A 26,070-nucleotide genomic window follows, 5' to 3' on the forward strand; every position below is an offset into this window, starting at 1 on the left:
GGGCAATTTGGTAAAGCTTTCGCCAAACAAAAGTTGTGTAAAAGCAAGAAGAAAGTTGAATCATGGAAAAACGCACTTGTTGAGGCAAGTTATATTGCTGGGTGGGAAACCGATAACATCGCCGATGGGTAATCTTTTCTTCATTGTGTTTGTTTTAATCATACACCCTTCATTTATTTTTATTATAATTTATCGTACTCCTACTCATAAAATTACATATATGTATGTCTGGGATTAAACTCAAGAGTCTCGAAAAACCCTAATTAATCCAGCCCACAGATATAGGAAATGGAACTCGAACCCAGGTGGATCCTCCCAAAGTCAAATACCTTCCCAATGAACGCCAATCCCATTGGCACCTCTAGTTATTTATTATAAATGCAAATAGCATATTTCAAATGTGCAGGTATGAAGCACTATGTATTAAAGAGATTCTTCATTGCATTAAAGAAAAACTTCAACAAGATCCAGTTGTTGTTGAGGATGAAAATCTCGTTGGAATGGGAACTCGATTGCAACAGCTGAGATCTCATTTAAGAATTGGATTGGGTGGTGTGCGAATGGTTGGGATATGGGGGGTCGGGGGTGGCGGTAAGACCACTCTTGCAACTTCTCTTTACATGGAGATCTCACCGGAATTTGATGGTTTTTGCTTTGTGGAAAATATTCGGGAGGAATCCAGACAACATGGTTTAAAAAGCCTGCAAGAAAAAATTCTCTCAACTGTTTTAAAGATTCAAGTGCAAGTTGAGAGTGTTGAATTAGGAAAACACAAGATTAAACAAATGTTATGTCGTAGGAATGTGTTGATTGTTCTTGATGATGTCGATCACCTCGAGCAACTAGAGGCTTTAGCGGGATACCATAATTGGTTTGGTGATGGGAGCCGGATAATAATTACATCTAGGGATAAACAACTGCTAAAATCTCACAGGGTAGACGAGGTATGTCCCGTTAGTTTATTATCACATGAAGAGGCTATTCGGCTCTTTAAAAGACATGCATATCAAGAGCATAATCCTGTAAAAGATTATGAGACACTTTCTTTACGTGTGATTTCTTATGTTAATGGCCTCCCGTTGGCACTTAAAATCTTAGGGGCTTTTCTTTATGGAAAGGATAAGGATGAGTGGCTTAGCACATTGGATAGGCTAAAATATCATCCAGAAATGGATATTGTGCAAAAGCTCAAGATCAGCTACGATGGACTTAAACTTGTGGAGAAAGAGTTGTTCTTGGATATTGCATGTTTTTACAGGGGAAAGAAGCTAGATGAAGCAATGGAGATACTTGATGCTTGTGGTTTTTACCCTCGTATAGGGGTAAAGGTGTTGATACAAAAGGCTCTAATAATTGTTTCAAAGGATGGCAAGTTTGATATGCATGATCTGGTTCAAGAAATGGCACACTACATTGTTAGAGGGGAACATCCTTACAATCCTGAAAAACATAGTAGGGTTTGGCGAGAAGAAGATATCAAAGACATATGTTCCAGAAATGCAACAATGGTAACTATCACACTAGCTCTTCAAGATGAACACTGAATGATACATACATATCGATAGGATACTTCAACCCATCTTTATTTTCCTTTTATCGCAGGAAAATGATAAGATTGAGGCCATACAAGGTCATGCTGATGGTCATTCATTCAATTTCATTATGCTTGTTTCAAATATGAAGAAACTAAGATTCCTTAAAGTAGCTACTACTTCGTTTGATGAAGGGCCCAGTTTCCTTTCAAATGATTTAAGGTATATAGATTGGGAAGGTTATCCTGCAAGTCTGTTCCATGAAAGTTTTCAACCAACTAACCTTGTCGTTTTAAAAATGAAAACAAGCTTGCAGAGAGAACTTTGGAAGGGTTACAAGGTACGTACTTCAGTTATTCTTTTGTTCTTATCTTTCTTTTTATATTAACATAAAAAGTTAATGCATGATCATGAGTCATGACCGGCTAATTTACACTTCTTGAGTGTTTTGTAGATTATGTTAATAAAGTCACTTTACATAACAATAGACTAAAACTTTCAACACTCTATTAGATTGTCCTCAAACATGGGAAGAAAAAAAAAAAGTACTTGGGATTAGCTGATTAGCATATATACTTGTGTGTAGTGTTAGTGTGTTGTACCACAAATATGCTTCCCTGACCCCTCGCTGAGCAACATGTATATGAAAGGGTCGCCTTTTTAACCTCTATCCTCTGTATAGACTTGACTTGACCATAGACATTAAAATATGTGTATGAGATGTATATATGCAATGTATTAGAATGTATTTTTGCATCGCCTTATACCCATACTTATCATAAAATCAACACTATTAATTGAGATTCAGTTTAATTTGGCTTGTGTATGCATCAGTATCTACCATGTTTGAAAGAGATGGAACTCTGTTACATGAAAGCACTAGTCAAGACACCTGATATTGGTGGACTCCAATGTCTTGAGAAGTTGATACTCGAGGGATGTGAAAGTTTAGAAGAGATTCATCAATCACTTGGAAATCATTCGAATCTTGTTCATGTATCTGTACGTATTTGTGACAAGCTGACAAGGTTTCCGACCATTGTTAAGATGGACAAACTGAAAGTTCTTAGAATTTCAGAATGCAAAGCACTTATTGAGTTTCCAATGATTGAAGCAAACATGAATAACTTGATAGAGTTATCTTTGGAAAATGTTGGCATAGAAATCCTACCCTCACCAATCGGAGAATATTGTACCAACCTTACTTTGCTCAAGTTGAAAGATTGTTCCAAATTAAAGAGCATAGATGGCACCTTTCATTCCTTGAAAAGTCTAAAATATTTTGAATTAAAGGGCTGCAAACAATTTGAGAAGTTGTCTAAAGATCTCTTCAATGAAAATTTAGATGGGCTTGGTTTGTTGTTGGATAGTAGTATTAAACAACTTATTCTTTCTCGCCTGCCACGTTTCTTAAGAAAATTGGATCTGAGTGAATGTGGATTGAAAGATGGAGACATACCGAATGAGATTGGTGAGTTATCCAACTTACAGCAGCTACATCTAGGATTGAATTATTTTACAAGATTAGATATCAGCTTCTCAAAACTTACTAGCCTTAAATTCCTTCACCTGAGTAAATGCCACTATCTTGTTGAATTGCCTGAGCTCGCATCAAGTTTAGCTATTCTCAATGCAGACTATTGCCACTCACTTGAACTGATTAAAGATAAAGCTCATAGAAGATGTAAATGGTTATGTGAAGTATCAATATGGGGAGGGGGAAAGAGTATAACTGGTGGGGAGAGACTACTAGAATCCATGCTTCAGGTATATATATTTATTATATTAATTTGTGGGTTCTTACTATATTAGTTGTGTTGAATTCTCAAGCGGGCCTATATATATATATATTAGACCTGGCAAAATGGGCGGGTCGGGCGGGTTTGGGTAACGGGTCAAAATGGGTGCGGGTCCAAGCGGGTAATTTCAGGAATGCGGGTCAAACGGGTGCGGGTTTGACCCGCTTTTTTTTTTTTCTTATTTTATATATAAAATTTTTCCAAAAACTAAAACATTAAAAAAAAATAATGACAATTTCTTTTACAGTAAATAAGAAATACAAATATCAAACTGAATATCACAAAGAAATTACACGTGCACTGTACATCTGGCCTTATCTTGTATTTCTTGTATATCCACCTTTTCAATTTTTCAATTTCCATCGACTACAAAACCAGAAAACCCCATACATACTTTCCAAACATAAATGCAAAGATAAAATATATATATAAAAAATTAAAATAAATAAACTCAAACCTCGGGGATTCTATAAATATACGGAAAAAAAGTCGAATGAAGAAGAAGTTGACTGAGGAGAGGACATTTTACAAGAAAGTTTATTGTTTTGTATGATTAAAAAATTAATAAAAATAAAAAGAGAAAAAAACCCCACCTATTGATGTGTTTGAAGAACAGAGGAGCCAACAAAATTGATTTGAAATTATGGGGATTAAAGAATTAACGCAAAAGAATCTGAACTATTTAATGGTAGTGGAACACTGGAACGTATAATACATGATCGCTCAAGAATAATTGTTGTTGGAAGACCCGCTCGACCCGCATTAAGACCTGTTTGAACCCGCTACTGTTATAAAGTTGTTTCAGGTACTACTAGTAAGACTGGCAAATCGTGTCTTAACAGGTTTGGTGCGCACAAAATTCTCAGCTTTTAAACATGAAAATGACTCATTTAACACTTGCCTTTGATGATTTGAGTTTGACAGTTATTCGTTTTATGTATCAAAAAAGTTAAAGGTTGAACTTTAAAATATTAAAAACAATTATTTTTAAAAATAGAAAAAGTTGCATAGTACGTTTTTTACTTAACAGGTAGTTTAACAGGTCTTAACAGGTACTAAATTGCCAGCCTTAGGTACTAGGAATAAGACCCTCTCCCTTCTTTCTTGTAAAGCCCATTTATACCCAATCTATAAATAAATTACCCGAAGAAACCCAATTTTCTTAATTTGGATATGGATTGTCAGGCCTAATATATATATATAGTTTTACTACTTACTGTATAATGTTAAGTTAAATCAAAATTTGTGTTGAATATTTGTTAGGGAAAGGCAGTTAAAAGTGGGTGTATGATCCTTCAACTTAAAGGGTTAGAGATTCCGAGGGGGTTTGAACCTCGTGTGGTAAAAGGGGGGAGATGTACATTGCAAGTTCCGGAGAATTGGTACAATCACTTTTCTGGATTCTTATTCTGCGTAGTTCTTGATGGTTACTTTTATGTTCCAAAGATAACTACTTGTATGAAGCATGAGAAGTTAACAGGTGATTCGACGAGAACGCAAGATTACGTGTATTGGGAGGAGACTCGTAATGATAAACATACAAGTACATGTATGATATATATTTCATTTGGGTTATTAAGAAACACTTTATGGTGGGATCAAACATCCACTGCTATACAGCTAGAAATTGACTCACTTTATGATGGATATAGGGTTATTGGGTGTGGATCTAAACTCATTCCGAAGACAACTGAAACAACTAACACTGATTCCGAGGTTTCTGATGATTATACACGTCGGTTGAAGATCCTACATGATTCCAAGTCTGCTTTCAAGTTCCACATTGATAGCTAGATAATATTTGTAGTAGGAATCAAAGATGATGTAACATTTGTATAATTATTTATTTTGTACTGTACAAATATGATGATTATGTATAAGATAGAAACTTTACGAAATGAACTTGTTGCTACTCAGTAAATGGCTTCCATGGTTCCTTTCGAAGTACAACTCTAAGGTAGGGATGTGGACCCGTCAAAAGACCCGACCCACGAGCAGTGTCGGCTTAAGTTTTTCAGGAGCCTTAAGCGAGATTAATTTTGAGGGCTTAATTGATTAAGATTCAAATTAAAGTAAATACAAAAACTATAATATATATATATATATAGTTTATCTATGTGAAAAGAATGCAAAGAAGTAAAATTTTGCACCATCTTTATGAGAAAGTCTTTCATATAATCAAAAATTTATCACTAACTCGTTGTTGAAAATCTTTTCTGAGAGAAAAAATCAATGGTCAGACTTTTTTAATTTCTTAATAGTTAGGTTTTTTTTTCCTTTTTATTTGAACTCATTTGTGTAATGTCTTTTTTTTTTTAAAGGTCAATCACTAGGTCATGATGTTTATTTGCTTATTTGTTTTATAGGGCATTTTTGTTACTCTTGTATAATAATAACATATAATACAAGAATTCAAAGTATAAAACATTACTACAACAAAAAAGGCTTTATAGGACCTTTTGTGTAGGACCCTATTAAAATAGTGTCTAAAAAAACTACTTAATAGGTTGGTTGAGCATCGGAGGTTCTATTATAATACATGCTATTAAAGTGGTGTCCTAAAAAGCTATTTAATAGGACAAATGATTTTTTCTAGTCCTATTATCATATAAATTTATAGGACACTTATTATATTAGTCTCAATAAAGTACTTTATAACGCATTTAGTTGTTGGTGTTATTATGTGGTAATGTAATAGGACACTTGACAATGAAGGGTCCTATTATAACATAACCTAATATGACATTTGATATTTGAGTCATAAAATTCAGTTTTTATAAAACCCTTATTTGTTGAAGTCATATTATAAGATAACTAATAGGACACATAACACTTAGGTCTTATAAGGTAATCTTTATACAATGCTTATTCATAACAATATTATTATAGTATATCATAATAGGAATCATGATATTTAAGTCATAAAACATTAGTTTCATTTATCATAGTTTTACTATAAAATTTTATATATAATAAAAATTATATATAAATTAAGATGTATATAGATATTTCTTATTATTTTTTATTTTTTCTAAAAAGCTTGTTAGATATTGACATGAATGATACTTAAAGAAAAATAATAATAAAAGAAACTAACAATATGGGATTTTTTTTTCATGACCGATAAGAAACAACTAAGTGGTTACCCATTTGTACTTTCTAGTTAGCTCAAGTGGTTGAGCATCTGCCTTACAAGTAGGAGGTCTTGGGTTCAAGACTTGGGAAGTACATAGGAAGTCTTTCTATGAAGGCTTGGCTTGGATATATCCAGGTTCAAGTCTGAGGAGGCAGGGTTTACCTCTATTGATCGTCGTGCCTTCGGGCGAATTAATAGGGGGTTTTCTCCCTTTCGGGTATTTGAAATAGGCATTTCTACTTCGAAGAAGCTCTCTAGCGCGAACCTGGTTAAAACAACGTATGTTAGACCTTCTGCTGTCGAATCACGACATGAATCACTTTAAAAAAAAAAAAGTGGTTACCCATTTAGAAATTGGGCATGAAGGTTAAAAACCGTCAAAATATTTCAATAAAAGTCATTTGACCACCAAAATAATGCCCCTTTTTTCCTTTCAATTTTTTCCACCCTCAAAACTCAAAAGGCCGCCCCTAATTTTGCCCCAATATTTATTTGATTTTCAAGCTCCAGGAGAGGCATTCCCCACTCTGAATCAAGTTAAATACTTATTTTTCAATAATTCAATCAAGCTAAATGCAAAGCAATAATTCAAGTTTCTTCACCAAACAATTACTGAGTATCGTTCCTCAAACCCCAACAAAAAGGTTTTTTATTATTTATTTTTGACATAGGTTTTCATAATTACAATGATTGTTGTATTTATAAAGTTACAGGAAGGAAGGGATAGGGTTTTGGATCGATTGATTGTTGTATTTATTTTGCTTAGTCATGATATTTCATCGTAGATTCTTGTTCTATGGATGTCTCGTGAAAGTGATTTAGATTTGTTATAACGAAAGAGTAGTACTAGAAGGCACAATATTTGAACTAACTTACTGCAAATTATCGAAAGACTTTCAACTTGAAAAAGACGATGAAGGTCCTACCACCGTAGGTGTTGAAGATAGTAAATCTTATTCCTCACCTTTCAAGGCCATTGCTTCTAGCATTTGCAGCTGTGGGACACACCAAGCCAACACCAATTCAAGTTATTATTATCCAATACTACTAATATATTTTTTTTATATTCTTGACTCATGTTTCTAGTCGGATACTTCAACATCCATAGTTTTTGTTCTTTGATTTGTGTTGTACTCTTGTTTCATTCTATCTCATTTACAATCGGTCTTACATTCTTTCGCGTTGTTGGATATTTCAGGGCAATTATAAGAAATCTTGTCAATAAGGCTGGAATAATGCTGTAAGTATAATTTCTGGAAGTATTAACTTATTTCATTGTCATCTAGAGTTGTGAAATGTTAATGGTACCTAAATGTTTAACTATCCGTGCAGGTGAGAAATTAAAAATCTACCAAAAGGCTATTGTTGTATTGGAGAAGAAGTTGGGTGTGCTCCTGATAGAGGGAGCGAGCTACACAAATGTGAAGTAAAACTGTAAAAGTATGATTTTTTTTAATCTTTGAAAATCATAATTTTGTTTCTTGCAAAGATAATTTAGTCTTATTTTATTATGATAGGTATCTACCAAGAAAACGTGACTCTTAGCAGTACATGAACCAGGTCATTCTCGTATTGGCATATTTATTTCCGCAATTTGATTGGCATCCATTTTCACAGTTGCTACTAAGTAGTAAGGTGTAACAACATTTTGAGGTTGAATTGTTTGTCTATGCTGAATCTGCGCACCTTTTCTAAAAGCTAGCGATTACAAATAGGAAACAGCAATATACGTTTTTTACCTAGGGAAGATATGGTAGATCAAGCTTACTCAATATCTGGCTATATGATGATGCAAATGGTGGTAGCTGATGGTGGGCTTTGTGTTGAAACTGTTGTATTCTGTAACTATCATTATTTTGATCTCTGCTCCATGGAGACCAACTTTATATCGTATATGTGTTGATGGTGTGACTTGACTATGTTAAGATTCGTTATGGAAGTGACTTTTGGAATCTCAAATGTGATTAAATTGTAGTTACTAATTGCGAGTATTATTTGCTTTTGTTTTTCAATTCGTGTCCAATGAAAACCATTTTGTATTATGAAAGCGGTGTCCTATTATGTGACTTCTTAGGACACTATATATATAATGTAACACTTTATACGACCTTTATTAGATAGGATAGGTCATATAATTAATGAACTTTATTAGATAGGATAGGTCACATAATTTTATTATTTGATAAGGTTTTTATAATCTCTTCCGATAAACAATTGTTAGTTAATTTTACATAATGAACTTTACTTTTAGTCGCGTAAATATTGTTTTTTTTGATTATAATTCATATGACTGATTGAGTATTTTATTCACTATTATTTGATTTGAATTTTCGTAAGACAACTTATTGTGAGTTAATGATTTGTGTCGAGTCCACTTAGTTTAGAGATTAAGACAGGTCATATAATTAACATAGGTTGTGCCCAAAACTATTCTTGTCAAGTAATAAAATTATGTCTATGTAATTTTGAATAACTAAAGCTTATATGATTTGAGAAATGAATGTACAAGTTGTGAAATATAAATACAATACAAAATTAGTTGATATATTTTGTATGGGAAAAGGGAATTTAAGGCTGTCCGGCACCTAAGCTTAGGTGTAAAACCCCTCACATTGGTGGCCCATTAGTAAGGTCTTTGATCTTAGGGGGATCCACCTAGGTTCGAGTCCCACTTCCCACATATGTGGGGGTGGATTAATAGGGATTTTTTCGAGAGTCTTGGGTTTCATCCCAAGCATGCGTGTAATTTAGTAGTAGGAGTAGATTAGAATGTCGTTCTAAAAATATATATATTTTTTAATTTTTTTTGTTTAATAAATAAATGTTTGGGACTTCATGAATTTTATGGTTTATAAAGTAAATATGTGACTGTTCAATCCCTAAGCTTAAATATCATCTCCTATTTTGTATATGTAGAGATGAAATATTAAAACTAATCACTCATAATTATAATATAGGTATTAAATTATGAGTAAATCATTCAATTTTGTTCCTTAATCACTTTGATCTACCCTATACGGCTATACACACACATACAGTATATGAGTGTTATCTGTATAAATATCTATAGATATGTGTTTTGATTTGTTTAGACTTATCTTTAATATGATTGTTTTGATATGGGTTTTTATATATGGGTTTTACTACCAACTTTGTTTTACATTTTGAGAAATAAATAGCCGAAACTTTTAGTTTAAATCCAATTTTAGATGATTTCAATGACTTAGATTGAGGGTCACGTCTAGTTAAAACTTTTTAAATAACTTTGTAAATTAATCTCTCTTTTTATTTATCTTGTTTCTTAGAACAATTTTGTTACTCGTTGTTTAGTTTCTGGTTCATCCAAAGCATAAATATTGGTTTCGTCACTGGTCAGGGCAGACATACCCAAATCCCGATCCCGGACGGGTTATAATATTGGGTATTTTCAGGTCGCCCGTCGGATCAGGTTCTTTTGCGTTTCTAAATTTGGGGTTAATATTAGCCGACACGTGTCAGTCATTAATTAACTCAAGTGCCGACTTCATGCACATAATAATATAAATTTATTTTACATATATCATCATGTTGAGGAAAGTGAAGATAAAAGCAAACAAAACAATATAAACAAAGATGTCAAGGGTGTTGACGGTGGGGAAAAACGGCGGGGCTAGTTACCGGAGCATACAAGAAGCTATAGACGACGTACCCCCCGGGAACAGTTTCCGGACAGTGATACGTATATCTCCAGGGATATATAGACAACCTTTATATATACCAAAAAATAAAAACTTCATTACACTTGCAGGCTTAATCCCTGAGACCACTCTTATTACTTGGGATAACACCGCCAATAAGATTGATCACCATCAGGTCTGTCGGTCGGACATCATTTTCTGCTACTAATTAATACTCGTACTACTCTTGATATCATATATATCGACAAACACACGGGAAATGATTAATCCTCCCAATATAATAGCCTAAAAATCATCTTAATTTTTAGATGAAGATATGTGGAAAAATCAGGGGTGAGATTAGAAAATGGTATCCACGTATCACTATCTAAAGCTATTAGGAGGATTTTTAGGTTAATTTGTTAAGAGGATAAATCATTTTCTCAAACACAATTATCATTTCTCTTTATATATGTTTCTTCACTTAATTATATAATATATACTTATATAGTTTAATATATCGGGTCAGCTCAACGGGTGGACGCATCCTAGTTTTCCCCACCGGTCTTGGTTTGACTATTTGGAGTCTTGTGAGATTTTTTTTGTGACTGCTTATGGTCTACATCTCGTATAGTCTATAACACGTGTTGGGCTTCACCAATGTATGGTGAGGTGTCCTCGGGTTTTATTTTGACTGATTGTTCAAAAAATAAATCTAGTGGGTATTTCTTTGTAGCATCGAAATTGTTTGAAAATGTATTCAACTTTCGTACCAAGTCTTTTGGACTTGAAAAGTTTATACTGCAATATGTAATATACATGTGGTAGTAATATTTTTGACATGACAAGTTGTATTGGTACCACTGATAGCTTATATAGATGACTTGTTAGTTGAAATATTTTTTGAAAGGCGGTGGTATTTTAAGTTGGATATACAGAATGCAGAATTAAAAGGGGATGCATTCTGTATATATGAGAGCAAGTATCCGTGCGTTGCGGCGGTGAGATGATGGGTGATAGATCATAGAGTGTGATAGCTAAATGTCTTAGCCGTACGGGCTCTGCCCTCGAATTTAAAAATTCGTCAAAAGTATATCGAATAACATATCTAATGAAAGAGCATGAAATTTTAAAAATACCCATATAATTTTTATAATTATGGTATAATTACGGTTTGTGTGATAAAAGATTTTGAACGAATTGGAAGAATAAATGATTTATGGATGAGAGAGAAAAAAGATGATTGGTTGAGATTTAATGAGAGAGAAATGGTGTTTGGTAATATATAATTGATAGAAGAGGCATTTTGGAAAAGTAAATGTTCAATTGAAAGTTGAAACCTTATTTGCTTTATAATACAGTATAGATATAGATATAGTTGGACAATACGTGATTGCCTATTGCATATTTTTAATGCGTATAATCTTATATATACTACATAATTCATTACGTTTTTTAAAGCTCAAAACACACTTCATACAGACACCACGAGTGATCGGAACAGGACCCTTTGGGTGTGGGACTGCCATTGTTGAAGGAGACGATTTCATTGGTGAAAATATTACATTTGAGAACTCTGCTCCTGAGGTTTACTAATTTCCTTTTCAATAAGTCGTATTATCGATCTTTTTTAAACTTTTAATATTGTTATAACTTTTTCAATCAGGGTTCCGGGCAAGCAGTGGCTATCAGAGTAACTGCGGATCGATGTGCTTTTTATAATTGCAGATTTCTTGGGTGGCAGGTGAGTATTATTACCTCCGTCGACTCCCACTTAAAGTGTCATGTTTTGAATTTTCAAAGTCTAACTTTTTATAATTGCAAATCTTGTAATTGTTTAATACATCCAATTGCTTTTGTAGGGTACTCTTTATTTACAATCAGGGAAGCAATATCTGAAAGATTGCTACATTGAAGGAAGCGTAGACTTCATTTTTGGGAATAGTACCGCGCTGCTGGAACATTGTCATATTCATTGCAAGTCGGCCGGTTATATAACTGCCCAAAGTAGAAAATCTTGTCTGGAGACAACTGGCTATGTTTTCTTAAGGTTTGCACTTCAACTACATTTTACAGTGGTTGTGAATTTCGACTGTTTGTTTTTACTTCATTCCACCAAGTAATTAATTTCCATCGGTATCAATACAGATGCATCATAACAGGCAATGGAGGTTCACCTTATGCTTATCTTGGACGCCCATGGGGACCTTTCGGGAGGGTGATTTTTGCATATACTTACTTGGATTCATGCATCAAGTATCATGGTTGGAATAATTGGGGCAAAGTTGAAAATGAAAGGACTGCTTGCTTTTATGAGTACAGGTAAAAGTATTTATATACAGGCGGCAAAATGGGTGGGTTGGGTAACTGATCAAACACTATAAAATATATTTTTGTAATCACGAGGTTGGTCGACTTCAAACACTTCCCGTTGATGAGTCAACGTTGATTCTGTTTGTCATGTACGACCCATTTGAGTTTCTTCCTTTTATGCTACTTTTTTTAATATAGGAGTACCATTTGACCCGTTAGAGATATGAGATAACCTGAATCGATAAATTCATAAAAATGGGTTGAAAAATGCCACCTCTAATTAAATAAAAACTGATCTTCAATCATCCTACCACGAGTCAATTCTGATAAGTGTGTTTGGTAACTTATGCAGATGTTTCGGGCCAGGGAGTTGCCCAGAAAGACGGGTTACGTGGGCTAGAGAACTCATGGAGGAAGAGGCTGAACAGTTCTTGTCACATGGTTTTATTGACCCAAACCCGGAAAGGCCTTGGCTGTCCCAGAGAATGGCGCTTCGGATACCCTATTCTGCTTAATTAGTGCTTCACCACTTACCACCGTGTTTTTGTAACCATGTACCCACTCTTTGATTGTTCCATATGTAAGTATTTTTGTAACGTGTAGCTTTATCTTTGATTGCTTGATAAGTAGGTGAAGTTGGAATTTTAATACAACGTTTGTCGTGATATTGTTGTCTGCTGATGGCCCGAAAGTGTGTATGATGGATTTTCAGGCAACAAGAACTCGGACATATATTGCCTTGCAAAAAAATCTAACATTTATATATATAGCTGGTTTGCCTTATATATATATAAGGTGAAGAAAAAATTTTATATAATGGAGATGCGGGGGATCGAACCCCGTGCCTCTCGCATGCAAAGCGAGCGCTCTACCATTTGAGCTACATCCCCGATGTTTTACATTGTGTTAACAATGTTTATATAGCAATAAGATTTGACATATTTTAGAGAATCTTTTGTAAAAATCTTGATATGACAAAACAATATGTCAGTTGAATGCTACTTAGTTTTCATTTGAAAATGTTATCGTATTATTTTGTTCAATAAAGTTGCATTTGTGGTCTGAAAGACATCAAGTAATAGATACTGTGAACAAATGGGCATTATTATTCGCCATGTTTGTTATTGTTCCTTTTTATTGAAGAAAAAGGGCATTAGATGCCATTTCGTTATAATGTTTCGTCTACATCATGGCTCTATTAACTCAAAATTCCAAGTTTCTTGGATCACTCTTTGCATTTCAATCACGTGTTCATAAACTTTTGCAATGACACATATTAGATGGATCTTCATTTGCTTCAACACATACAAAATTGTATACAAAAATGATAACTGACTTGATCAAGTACTCGTATATCAATCATCATACTTGGAAAGAAATTTGCCTTTTGCATATTTTAGAAGAGTCACCATTGTGATTCACACATGACCACTAGACATGCTAAGAAAGCCACAGGAGCCGCTCTGTAGCTACTATAACAACAGAGCCCTCTCAACTTTGGATATATGTGTAAACATCTTTGCATGATTCCCAAATCACTAAACCTTACATAGCAAGTATGGTACTAAAGATCGTTATATACAAGCTACCATGATGTGTTCCAGTCACTCGAACACAACTTATGATGTATAGGATTTTCTAAGTGCAAACATTAAATCAAGATATACAACAGATACTACACTCAATAAATCAGTGACTTAAATTCAATTCGTTTAAAGGTGTACAATAATAGAGAGAAAGACATGCAAAACAACTTATTTTTCCCAGTATATGTAAACCCAAAAACCACAACAGCAATTAATATTTAGAGAATAAAACGAGCATCTTAAATCCACAATAATCGGCACACTTGCAGTAAAAACAAAACCAGCAAAAGAGATAATATAGCAAACCACTCGCAGCTTTCGGCTACTTTAGCTTGAAGTACAAAATCAAGATGATGGCAATAACAAGTATGGCAACCATGAAGCCAATTATATATTTGTTTCGACTCATCCTTCTTGAAATGTTGGTCATAATCTTTTTACTCTTGCTTATGTTCTCATCAACTCCATGAAGCTGAAATATACAAAATCCAAACAATAAACAAAGTTTACAAGCATGCAGTATATAGTGTGAATACTATATATTTGTAAGAGTATTACATTTCCATGGGCATTCAAGAGAGACTGTCTTTGTTGGTGAAGATCTTGGAGAAGTGAAACCCCGAGTTCTTCAGTCTCCAGCATGGTCCTTCTACTGTCCCTAACTCTATCACTTGACTTGTTCAATCTTTCGGTTGACATTAGTAATCTTCCTCTTTGGTCTGCTGACACCTGTTATATACGGTGTTTGTGGCTTAACTATAAAAAACAATACATTATAGTCATCTACTAAGAAAGAAGAAGTAGCATAGTTATCGTACCGCAGATACATCTGTCATTCCTGCTTCCAACAATTCATCTCGGGCAGCCTGGTTTAAGTTTGTTGATGCAATTCGTTTAACTTCACTCTTCAAATTATTAAGATCTGATTTGTATTCTCTTAATTTGGCAAGGAGCACAGCCTTTACATTAGGTGGCAAGCTTCTTGCTTCCATGTCCATTTTTCGAATCTGCATTAAGAAAACAAAGATTACATTAAACCATATAATGTCCGTGAAATCAACTATGTAGCAATAATAATAAACTACTCCGTAATACAATACCAGAGCTTCTGCTTCATCGATTCCAGCTTTTACTTCAGATATTTTCTGCTTCTTTTGCTCTGAAATTAACAATAAACATCAGTATGATAATCATGGTATCATAAAAAAGGTCGCAACTTTTGTTCTATATTGTCAAAATAGTTGTTAAAGCGGAAAGAAAAGTAATAAACTAAGAGAGTATGAGCTAAGTTAACTAGAAAAACCTAATGCTGAAGTGAAAGACTCAATGATTAATAACCTGCAAACAACTAAAATAGTATCCAAAACCAGACGAGAGCCTAAAACAAAAGATAAACTGATAACAAATTTTGAGAAGTTTCAAATCACAAAAAGTGAGCATCCCACAACCTCAAACTGATCAGAAGCATTGTAAATTATCGCAGCCAAATACAATATAAAAATATGCCTTTACATCCAAGTCTTATTTCCAACTAGTTCCAATTAAATCATGGTATTACGTCGAAGTATCAAGATGTTCATGGAAACATTATATAAAATCACTAAGTCAATTCACAGTTTCACACCGTTCTAAGTTTTACAAGAAACTTTGTCTCATAGGACAACTACCGGTTTTGCAGAATAATAGCAGACTCTCTTCCTCACACATTAAATTCTAGCAAGGTAAAATGCAAGTATGTCTCTGGTTTATAGCTGTAAGCGCAAACAAAAAACACATTTTCATGTGGGATGCTCAAACTTCATATATTGTAATTGCTAAAGAATATTTCCGGGAAAAAAACCAACTTCTCCAAGTATTATCCATGTTAGGTGGTGGTAAGTATATAAGTTTTGGAGAAGATTCCTAGTTATGGAATCCACATGCACCTTTCTTTTATTTATATGCCAACATACTAAACAATATTCATGTCAAATCCCACATATCTAAGTGATTCATTGTACATATACATTACTTACGCAGCTACGCTTGGTAAAATGAAGCCTGAAACAAGCCTCAGAAATCTTAGAGAAAGTGAACCACGTGAATAAATACATAGAATTATTCCGAAATATTGTTTCTTGATGGACCTAGAGTATATATATATATAAATAATTAAATAAAATAGGTGTAACAATATCCTAGAAGAAAAAAATTGTGTGTAGTTAAGTAACGGGTGTTTAGGATCGCTTAGTCAAATGCAACAACAACAACTATACCCAATCACTTATTCAAGTGTGTATATCCTAATTGCTCACTTTAAAAGCATATATGCGATAACGAAGATTCTGAAAGGATGGTGTACCTGCTTATATCGTAAGGCATAAAGACTATAAACTAAGCAGTTTGGTACATGCTAATTTATCAAAACGAGCAAAATCCCAAACACCCGGATAGAACAATCAAGTATACTCATTCAACGATTCAAACAGATAAAAAGCCAAACGATTCAAACTAAAGAATAAAACAGCATAGCCCATTAGTTGCGGGTGGGCTTTAAAATCTCGATCGGAGATCAAAGTTCAATCCCTACAGGCTGGCCATCCCTAAGGCAGTTGGTTCCAAATTCGGAAACTTTGCAAATATGATCATGTTTACCCGACAATCCTAAGTAAAGCCGCAGCATAAGCCCAACGTTTCCTCGGACCATCAACGCGTTTAATAACATCAATTAAAGCGTAAAATTCGAATCGCATAGGTTCGTCTAGGATGTTGCTAAAATTCTATAATAATATATAAACATTATACACACACACACACACACATATGTAGATTTATATATATAATTAATGGGGGGTTTTGAAATTGGGAAAGACCTCCATCAAGTAAAGAAGCAGAAGTGCATTTCTTGGACAGAGTTGCGGAAATTTCGCAGTATTGTCGTTCGTATCCTTCAAATGTTTCACTCATGTTTAATCAACAATCACTACAAAAATAAATCTGAAAAATTACCTATTGATTTGATTATGTGTTAAATAAAGAAAAGGAATTGATTTGATTTGATTAAGGATTAATATATATATATATATAGAAGGATCATTAAATAAACGTACCTGAAAAATATTGATCGGAATAATAAGAATTCAGGTGGGCGGGTCGGTCAATTAAGCGGTGGCTCCGATGTGACGACGTCGATTTTTTTTATATAAAAATTGAATTTTTATTCATATACAAATTGAAAGGGTTAAGGAAAGTAGAGGAGAATATAAAATAAAATAAAATAGGATTAAATGACACGACGACGTTGACAAGTTTATCCGGTTTTTATCAAGGTGTTCAATATTGATCTCAATTAATCCGGTTAATCTATCTAAAATTTTGAAATAAATTAAAGTCAATTTAGAATGAACTAAGTTAAAATTTTGGTTTTTGTTTGGATTTAACCAAAATAGAACTCGTAATCTGTTTATTATAAGATTTTCGAAGTCATAATCTGTTTATGATTAGATTTTCGATATAGAAAATGTAAGTTTAGTCTTTAATCGAAAAACCAATATAGTGTTCTATTTAAAAATTTTCTAGTTTTAAGTCGCACATTTATATCTCAACTCCCTAAAAATTTTCTAGTTTTAAGTCGCACATTGGGTTTAGCTTAATGTCGTTACAAAATTATGTGTGTTATTCAACACGTAAGTTATGGGATTTAATAAACTGATCTAGTGTTGCTTCTTTATCCTTGAACGATACCTAATGTTCTTATGATGTTTAAACTATAAGCATTTAATTTAATTTAATATATAGATTAGGGAAATATAAGTAGGATTTTTCAATCTCGATCTTGTATAGACTATAGACAAAAACGGTCCTAAACATAATCTTGATCCAAAAGCTTGGTCAAAACATACAAAACCTATATAAAGTTATAAATCATTTTATTATTTTACTATCAATTATAATTTTCTATTATAATATTCTTATAAAATAGTTATATAAACGTATAATATAAAATGTATACATAAACTGATAGACGGTATTTAAACTCATAACATATTGGTTGATGGAATACCATCCAAAACTAAAATTGATATAAATAATATGAAAGCATGGTTATTCATGATGTTTCTTTTCCGACATTCAAAATCTTGGTTAGGAATATTATAAACTATGTATATGTTATAAAATCACATACCATCTCTAGGAATTTATTTTGGTTATTTAACGCACTTAAGTGACTTGATGTTAAAACATAAATTCTAATTTTTTTTTTAAAAAAAAGTCTGACACTATGATTTGTTATAAAATACACACAACACGACTCCCTTTTTTCATAACTTGATGTTAAGAGTGGATGGTCACAGACCACCATCAGAACTGAATGTCTGATTGTTTGTGACACTTCCTATTCTATATAGTTGTAGTTAGGTTCGAGCCCTGAAACAATGAGAGATGGATACCTCGATCTATAACTCTATAAGACCCAAACGCGAAATTCCGCATTAGTATAAATATCGATATTATACTCCAAAACTTGAAAATGTAGACATACTCACATACATAAGAAACAGAGTAATAAAAGAAATCAATGCCAAAAAGTCTTTGGCATGATAACCCAAAAACTAAGGAAGATGGTTAAGAAGATGCATAGGTGAGCCTGAAATCCATGTGAATATAAAGATGTATAAAATGGTCAATTTTGGCAGAAGCCTATTTCTCCGCACATACTTGCACAAAACATCTTATTAACAAACTTTTGAACTGAAAACAGAATGGGAACTAAAATATAACTCTTGCTTACCAAAAAATGGGCATAAAAATACAATGTGTTTGGGGTGGGGGGCTCTATATAATCCCTTTGATAAGACCTAAAGGGCAACTGCTATCAAAAGTCAAACAAAAAAAAAGGAAAAAGAAAAGAAAAAAAAAAAACACTTGCTTGTTCATGGTTCATCTGACACCAACCATTATACAAACTACTAAGGTATACATATATGAAAACCTTCTCAACTATAACTCTTTTGGAATCCTGCAACACCTTCACATTACACCTTTAATCACCAAAATCCCCCAACAAGTTTGACACACCTCAAGGAACCAATATATTAGCCTCGGGAACCAAAGTCTGTGGCTTTACCAACTCTGATTCATCATCAGGGTATACCTCCGACTGCAACAAAGGTGCTAGGTTTCTCACGTGTAACCAAGTCTGCTGCCAAATACCATCAGGAGCAGAATCGGTCGACAAAAGTATTCCCTTAGATTTCATGACAAGCAGAGTGTTCTTTAGAAGCTCGGGGACTAATTCGTATATTTTCTCACTCCGTTTCCCTCTAAACTTAACCTTTGTATAACGATCCATACAAGTTAAAACGCCTACCCATATGTTACTAAACGATATCAAGCGAGAAATACTTGGTAAAGAATGTAAAAATGCTTTTGATAGAAGCTTTAAAGATAAAACAAGAGTACCTTCCATGTTTCGGTACTCTTTTGCAGATTTTTTTTCAGCAATATCTAGCAAATCGTTGACTAATGGGAATATTGCCAAATCAAAACATTGTAACCACATCTCATCTTGAAGACGGATACCTTCCAAACCCGTCAAGCACCGTTGTAGCATCAAAACCGCATGGCTCCTGATTTCTTCTCTCGAGTCTAGACATATTCTCCTTAGACCTTGAACCAATCGGACCCACATCTCCCCGATATCTTGATAAAGTTGATTTGCTGCTTCTGGTTCTTCCCCCACAGCTTCGCGTGACCACCTCACAAGGCAGTCCGCTGAACCTGCCATCAAGTCCAAAGACTTGACTGATCTTGCTACATCTCCAACTCGAGACTCAGCAAATTGGCGGGCCGCATTGACACAGAGCACAAAGTTTGCAGGTAACAAGTGAGCTCCATCAAGCATGATGAATTCAAGAGTCTCAAATCCCGGTTCAGAAGCTTCAGGATGCCGGGCTGTAATCGAGAGGAGGGAAGTGATGGTACGCCACCCCATGTGAGATTTTATCTGTCCCACATTTGCCTTAACAAGACGCATAACTTCATGCGTAATATGTTCACAATAAGCATCGGCTACCCGAGCATCCAGTTTTAAGATCAGTTGAAGAGATTTAAGAAGGTCGTCAGTTAGGTCTTCTTTGTAAGGAAGAAGCCGTCTACAAATTCTTATGAGCCCGAAAACCGCCTTCTCAACTAGAGTACTAGGCATCACGGCTGATTGCACAATATTAGCTATGTACTCATAAACACCTTGCCATAGAAGCATAATTCTATCCCTGTTATTTAATGTGACCGTAATCAGCAATTCCAGACAAAAAACTGCACCATCCTCATCTTCATTTCCCTTGCGGGATCGAGAAGCAGCTAAAATCAAAGCTCGGGAAAGACTGGAAAGAGACTCAGACTGAAGAAACTTACTCTCGGTAAGTACGCTATCAATATGGCAATCTTTCACAGTTTCTGTTGCCCGTTTACGAGCTTCAACCTCTTCTTCAGATGGTTGTGGAGCAGGTTTTTCCGTATCGGAATATAGAAACTCACTGAACCGGCCCATCAGGCCTGACGATTTTCGGATTGGAGCTAAAGCAGGTTTGGCTGGGGAGACCAAAGGAGATCTACCCGAATCTGGCTCGGAATTGGACTCCAAATCATCAGCTACTAGTCTAGCAGGAAGAAGACCCAACTTGTGCAAGCTTAAAATGCAATCAAGAATGTTTCGCCAACCCGAGCGTATATAATCACCATACATATTTGCTATGGTGAAAACCGCTACAGTTACCTTGCGGGCTTTAACATCGTTGCCAAAAGCAAGAACCGATTCTTCATCAGACCCTGGAAGCAAAAGTGTAGTAAACTTGGAGAGAGAAACCAGCAACCCGTCAAGCACATCATCAAGATGATAGCAACCCGCAATCTTGGCAACATCCATGAATCCATTAATACACGTTTCCAACACGTCTTCATGTTCTACAAGATCCAACACCACAGAGAGAGCAGCAACAGTCGGGCCAGACAAAATAGCAAACATTTCATTGTTGATACGCTCTCCCAACCCACAAACAATAAATGGAGCAGTTTGTCGGGACTTGTGAATTAGCCCAACCCAGTTATCAAGGGTCATGACACCTTGTTCGGGGGTCATCTTGATTTCATTTTGACAGATCGATTGATAAAGCTCGGATAGATATTCTCGAGGAAGATCGGTACCACCATTTATTAGCCGATTGTTTCGAATAAAATCTTCTTCGGTCATCTTCTTTTTAACCTGTGCATTGTGCTGATCTGTGTTAAGCATAATTAAAGAATATGACAACAGCAAAGCAGCATCTTTGTTGGCCAAAATATGAGGTGACTGTTCATAATAACGTTCAGCAAATGCCTCCACGACTCTCTGTATCTTCTGAGACTCTCCGGGTAATCTAAATGTCTCTAAGAAAACCCGCAACGCAATGTCAAGATTCATTTCTCGAAAATCAAATGTTTTTGCAAATTCTTGAAGCACATCAACACAGAATTGATCATGATTCCCGAGATAGTTCCCAACAAGATTCTTATCTAAACCTGTAGTATACCTCAAAAAACCTGCTACACATATAGGGTCGAGTGTTTCAGGCAACAAATTCATTCCTTGAAGAAATTGTAGACCTTTTTTAGGGTCCCGGTTAAAGTGATCCGCCCCAATCATCAGCTTCTTCTTAACATGCTTCATTTTATGAATATAAGGTACCCAACAATCAGAATTTTCATAGCTGTCACACTTCACATTCCAAAATGATTCATGATCCTCATTGTTTGAGGCAAAAGGTTCTAAGACCGGAACTTCATTACTGACATATTCAGACATACAACTAATCATGGCGATTATTCCTTCAAGAGCAAGAACGTGTATAGCAGAAAGTGGGCTATTAACCGGAAATGCACTTTTTGATAACAAATTTGCAAGATCTTCAAAAAGATTGCTACATGAGATATCACAATCATAATTTGCATACATCTCATGTATAAAAGTAGGCTGTCTACAAAGATCAACAAGAGTTTCCAAGGCAACTTCTTGCTGTTGATATGAAGCTCCATGTTTGTTAAGTGCAATCTTCATGAGAACTGAAGAGAAAAAGGCTTCTAGTTGCAGCTTGAGTTTAACCCGCATAAGATGATAGAGATTCAACACGATGCTACATACGGTTGAAAGAATTAATGGGCTCGGAGACAGCCCAAACTGCATCAAGCTATGAAATAAATCATTTTGTATCAAAGCTAATATCTCAGGATGGTCCCTAAGAGAGGGCCCACCTAACTCAATGGCTGAGTTGATCAGCCCTAGGGCAAACAAGGGAACGTCTTCATCGTATGCCAGAGAGTTGGATCTAGGACCCACTCCAACGTGTTCAACCGCATTCAATAGAGAGCAAAGAAAGTTGAATATTTCAACCATGCATGGAACACCGAAAGGATCTGTAACAAGATGATTTTTGCTCTGACCAACCTCACTAATAGTTTCATGATCCATCTTGACTTCAGGCATCTCGGTGGAAAGGTCTACAGAACCGCCAACAGATTCAATCTTTGAACCTGTGTATCCATTGTCCTGTGGCTTACTAGCTGATGAGTGATCCTCATCCGGCAAGCCAACCTGCGCAAAGGAATAATGGGTCAATCTGGGTTACAGTTTACTGATAACGGGTCAAATGAGTAAGGAAAACTTTTGTAAACAGGAAATGTTTCAAAATGGTTTCAAAGTCGTTCCAAGTATAGCCAAGTGTTTTATTGTCTGCAAACTTATATCTTAGGCATCAATATCTTCACCGTCCAGTGAATATAATATCACTATAACCTCATTCACCCCATACTCATCAAAGAACTCAAGATGGATCTTAACAACAGTCCTGAATATGTTGCCTAATATGTTCCCTAGTTTCTTAGAAATCAAACATTATGAAATCTATGAAACTTAAACGAAAGGAAAAACACGCTGACAGGGTCAACTTAACACATTTGACCCTTTCCCGACAACCAACTGTGGCACCAGTAACTACAAGTAGAGCTAGAAATTTCCACCCATTAACTTTTAAAGGGTTGTTTTGGGTTATGTTCTATTTAGAACGGGTTGAATTGGGTCATGTTATAATCTCAAATGGATCAAAGTTCGCATAATTTACAATTAACAAATGCAAACTATCGTGTTATTGTGTGTAAAATCATTATTTAATGTATCCAATATTTCAATGATTAATTAATAGAAAACCAATATATATATATATTGTGAGTCAGCCCAACCAATCTGTCTTAACATGTACTTCACGATCACCAATTCCAACCCGGACCCATTTTGACCTGTTCAACCCGCCCATCTTGGCACCTCTAGCTACATGTATAAGGAATTTTGACCTAGGTAAATCATGATCTGTGAATAAGCAATTTGAATCGAATGGCATCAAGTAAATTTCAAATCAAACATGAATATTTGGATTACCTCTTCACTAACAACTGATCCGCCTCTCCTGGCAAGCTCATGTTGAGTAATGCCAACATTTGGCAGATGCATAAAAATACATCTAACCAACTCGTGCATCGTGTGTCGAGCTGTTCTCTGCAATAACTCGCCTTTCGAGCTAGCTTGATGAACTATCTGAAAACACGTGTTTACTATGTTGCATACATGCTGATTACTCAACTTAACCGAGGCTTTATTCTTCATACAAGCCAATAAAACCTGAAGTATCTTCATCAACACCACCTCTTCAGATGCAGGATCTGTCACCTCAAACCGACAACTCGTCACAGCATCTACTATCAGATGCAATGCATCGGCAACATTAATGGTATCCAGATCAAGAACTTCAAGGGTTAAAAACTTGTAAATTGATGACAAGGCAACACCAGTAATTGGCGCACTAGTTTCATCTGATTGAATAACATCTAAAAAGGGCTGCAGATACATGACGGGGCTGACAACATGCCACTCACGCTGCCATGAGAAGACCTTTTTTCTTATTTCTTTAAAAGATTTGATTAAAGGGTGTTCTATCTGATCTTCTTCTGCCATGTATTGAACTCCCCATCGAACATTTCTTCTCATTACAGCTAAAACCGCACCGATTTCTGAATTAACCATAAATGCTGAAGACATTCTGGGGGGCGTACAGGAACAATCATTTGTGTCTCGGGCAAGCGTAACTACTTCAGACTGTTGACTTGCACACCCCATCTTGTTAATAAAATTTATGAGACAACTTTATCAATAAATATGACAACTATTTTCACAGATCATAACCACCTTCAAAAGAAAAACAAGAATCACAAGAAATGTTAAATGTAAACACAAATTGAAGACCAAATATACCAATAAACAAGCAACACATGCAGGTAAGTTATGCCAATGAAATATAAACAATGGATGAAACCAACAATAGCACAGATTCATAATTTCATATGCAACATATGTCGCATACTATGTACCTCCCTATAAATCATCTGATCAAGATAATATCTTGTTCATATCATATCAATGACATATATTCAGATCAGCCCTTAGATGTATACTCAGTAATCGGAGTCTAGCTTCAACAAGTAGCTTATAATCCTAGAGTAGGGTTCAGAAGAAAAGGATTCTTGATGTCAAACAGGTAAAAAAGATTTATCTTCTTACAAACTGATGCACCAAATTTTACACATTGATGCACTTTTTATCTTATTCCCAAAATGATACATTATACTTTCTTTCAAACTAATGCAACAATTGTGTAACTGGTGCATCAAAGGGTAAAAAGTGGCACATCGTCTCGAACAAAAAATCCTTTTTACTAAACTTACGTAAGAATAGGTTTCACCTAATGCCATGATAACAATTTGTACAACTTAAACACCTTACCAATTACAAAACATTCTACTAAACAATTCTCCAAAATAAATACATCTATATCTATCTATAATCTATATCTATATCTATATCTATATTTATACTACATTATAAAGCATTTACTCCCTCCAATTTTTTCAACTATGTAGTTGATAACCCCAAAATACCTCTCTCCTTTGTTCACCAATTTATATATCTCCACCTAATGAAATCATTTACAACATACATCTCCCAACCCTTCAAATAATTATACTACCACTTTTTACATTAATAAACACACCAGTACCGCCGCCACCACCCATCGCCGCCTGCCACTACCACCACCGCCACAACGCCGCATCGCGCAGGCATTTGTCTAGCTACAAATAGTTATTTACCAGAAGACACTTGCATTGCTAAAATCTCGAATAATAAACGGCATTAACTTTCTTAGCCTAGTCGTAAACTACTAATAAATTTAAGCATTTTGCTTTCAAACATTTTTTTTATATAATACTAACACATAAGTATAACTGCCCCTTAAAAGTAATCATCAACCGCCACGCACAACGGTTTATTGCCGGAATCTTGAATTTTAATGATCGTAAAAGGCATCAAACTTTCCTTATGGGTCACACTAAAAAACTAGATCCCAACCTCTATAACTTCAAATTAAGCAAAACCCAACTCAAATCTGTATTAGTTTCAACTTAATATCAGTAATCAAGATTTCAAACAAGTAATAAAAATGCATAATTTAAGTAACAGATCGTATAATAAATATTAAAAATAATAATAATTGAATAAGAAGTTTACCTTTTTGTGCATCCTCCGCTGAAGTAGCAGAGGTGACAAAATTCCGATTATGATCTTTTTCTTTCCTTTTTAGATATTTTTGGGGAATTGATTTTGATTTTGGGGGAAATTAAAGATCACAATAAGATGAAAGAACAACAACGTTTTAAGGGAAATTTGGTCGTTCTCAGTTGGGTTTTATTTTTATGTTTATTATTTTATATTTATATAAGATAAATAAATGTCGTCATATATCGTGTACGCAAGTGTTAATGAGTAGTATTAGAATCCTAATTTCTATAAGCAATGTGTTTAATGTTTTTCTTTTTTTCTGTTTAATTGAACATATCGATTAAAACTTTATAAAGTCCAAGTATATAAGTCTTTCATGTTCTACCTAAATAATAGAAAATGCCTACGACCTTTTGATTGGATAAAGA

General features: G+C 34.7%; 4 protein-coding genes, 1 long non-coding RNA gene and 1 other non-coding gene across 6 annotated transcripts; 3 read left to right on the plus strand and 3 right to left on the minus strand.

Annotated features, from left to right (window-relative positions):
* The first annotated feature begins 500 nt into the window (after window positions 1-500).
* LOC122580656 (TMV resistance protein N-like) lies at window positions 501-5,229 on the plus strand. The gene is made up of 4 exons (XM_043752926.1): window positions 501-1,508; window positions 1,603-1,872; window positions 2,367-3,299; window positions 4,595-5,229. The coding sequence occupies exons 1-4, from the start codon at window positions 501-503 to the stop codon at window positions 5,123-5,125; spliced, it is 2,742 nt and encodes a 913-aa protein (XP_043608861.1). The 3' UTR covers window positions 5,126-5,229.
* Window positions 5,230-7,126: 1,897 nt separating this feature from the next.
* LOC122578878 lies at window positions 7,127-8,426 on the plus strand. Its single transcript, XR_006320558.1, has 3 exons — window positions 7,127-7,707; window positions 7,800-7,907; window positions 7,985-8,426. It is a non-coding gene; the product is annotated as an uncharacterized LOC122578878 (long non-coding RNA).
* A 1,653-nt stretch (window positions 8,427-10,079) lies between these two features.
* Window positions 10,080-13,111, plus strand: LOC122578877 (pectinesterase 31-like). Its single transcript, XM_043750925.1, has 6 exons — window positions 10,080-10,319; window positions 11,606-11,710; window positions 11,790-11,867; window positions 11,986-12,173; window positions 12,272-12,445; window positions 12,789-13,111. Exons 1-6 carry the CDS (start codon window positions 10,080-10,082, stop codon window positions 12,949-12,951), a joined length of 948 nt encoding a protein of 315 aa, XP_043606860.1. The 3' UTR covers window positions 12,952-13,111.
* Window positions 13,112-13,253: 142 nt separating this feature from the next.
* TRNAA-UGC lies at window positions 13,254-13,326 on the minus strand. The gene has a single exon. It is a non-coding gene; the product is annotated as a tRNA-Ala (tRNA).
* Window positions 13,327-14,098: 772 nt separating this feature from the next.
* LOC122580401 (vesicle transport v-SNARE 13-like) lies at window positions 14,099-17,237 on the minus strand. Its single transcript, XM_043752669.1, has 6 exons — window positions 17,112-17,237; window positions 16,875-16,984; window positions 15,123-15,181; window positions 14,841-15,029; window positions 14,581-14,751; window positions 14,099-14,494 (listed from the first exon to the last, which is right to left on the minus strand). Exons 2-6 carry the CDS (start codon window positions 16,966-16,968, stop codon window positions 14,345-14,347), a joined length of 663 nt encoding a protein of 220 aa, XP_043608604.1. The 5' UTR covers window positions 16,969-16,984; window positions 17,112-17,237; the 3' UTR covers window positions 14,099-14,344.
* A 1,530-nt stretch (window positions 17,238-18,767) lies between these two features.
* On the minus strand, window positions 18,768-25,833 carry LOC122580400 (ARF guanine-nucleotide exchange factor GNOM-like). The gene is made up of 3 exons (XM_043752668.1): window positions 25,652-25,833; window positions 23,471-24,274; window positions 18,768-22,630 (listed from the first exon to the last, which is right to left on the minus strand). The coding sequence occupies exons 2-3, from the start codon at window positions 24,203-24,205 to the stop codon at window positions 19,082-19,084; spliced, it is 4,284 nt and encodes a 1,427-aa protein (XP_043608603.1). The 5' UTR covers window positions 24,206-24,274; window positions 25,652-25,833; the 3' UTR covers window positions 18,768-19,081.
* Window positions 25,834-26,070: the final 237 nt, after the last annotated feature.

This window comes from Erigeron canadensis, chromosome 8 (assembly GCF_010389155.1).
Source record: "Erigeron canadensis isolate Cc75 chromosome 8, C_canadensis_v1, whole genome shotgun sequence".
Taxonomy (NCBI): domain Eukaryota; kingdom Viridiplantae; phylum Streptophyta; class Magnoliopsida; order Asterales; family Asteraceae; genus Erigeron; species Erigeron canadensis.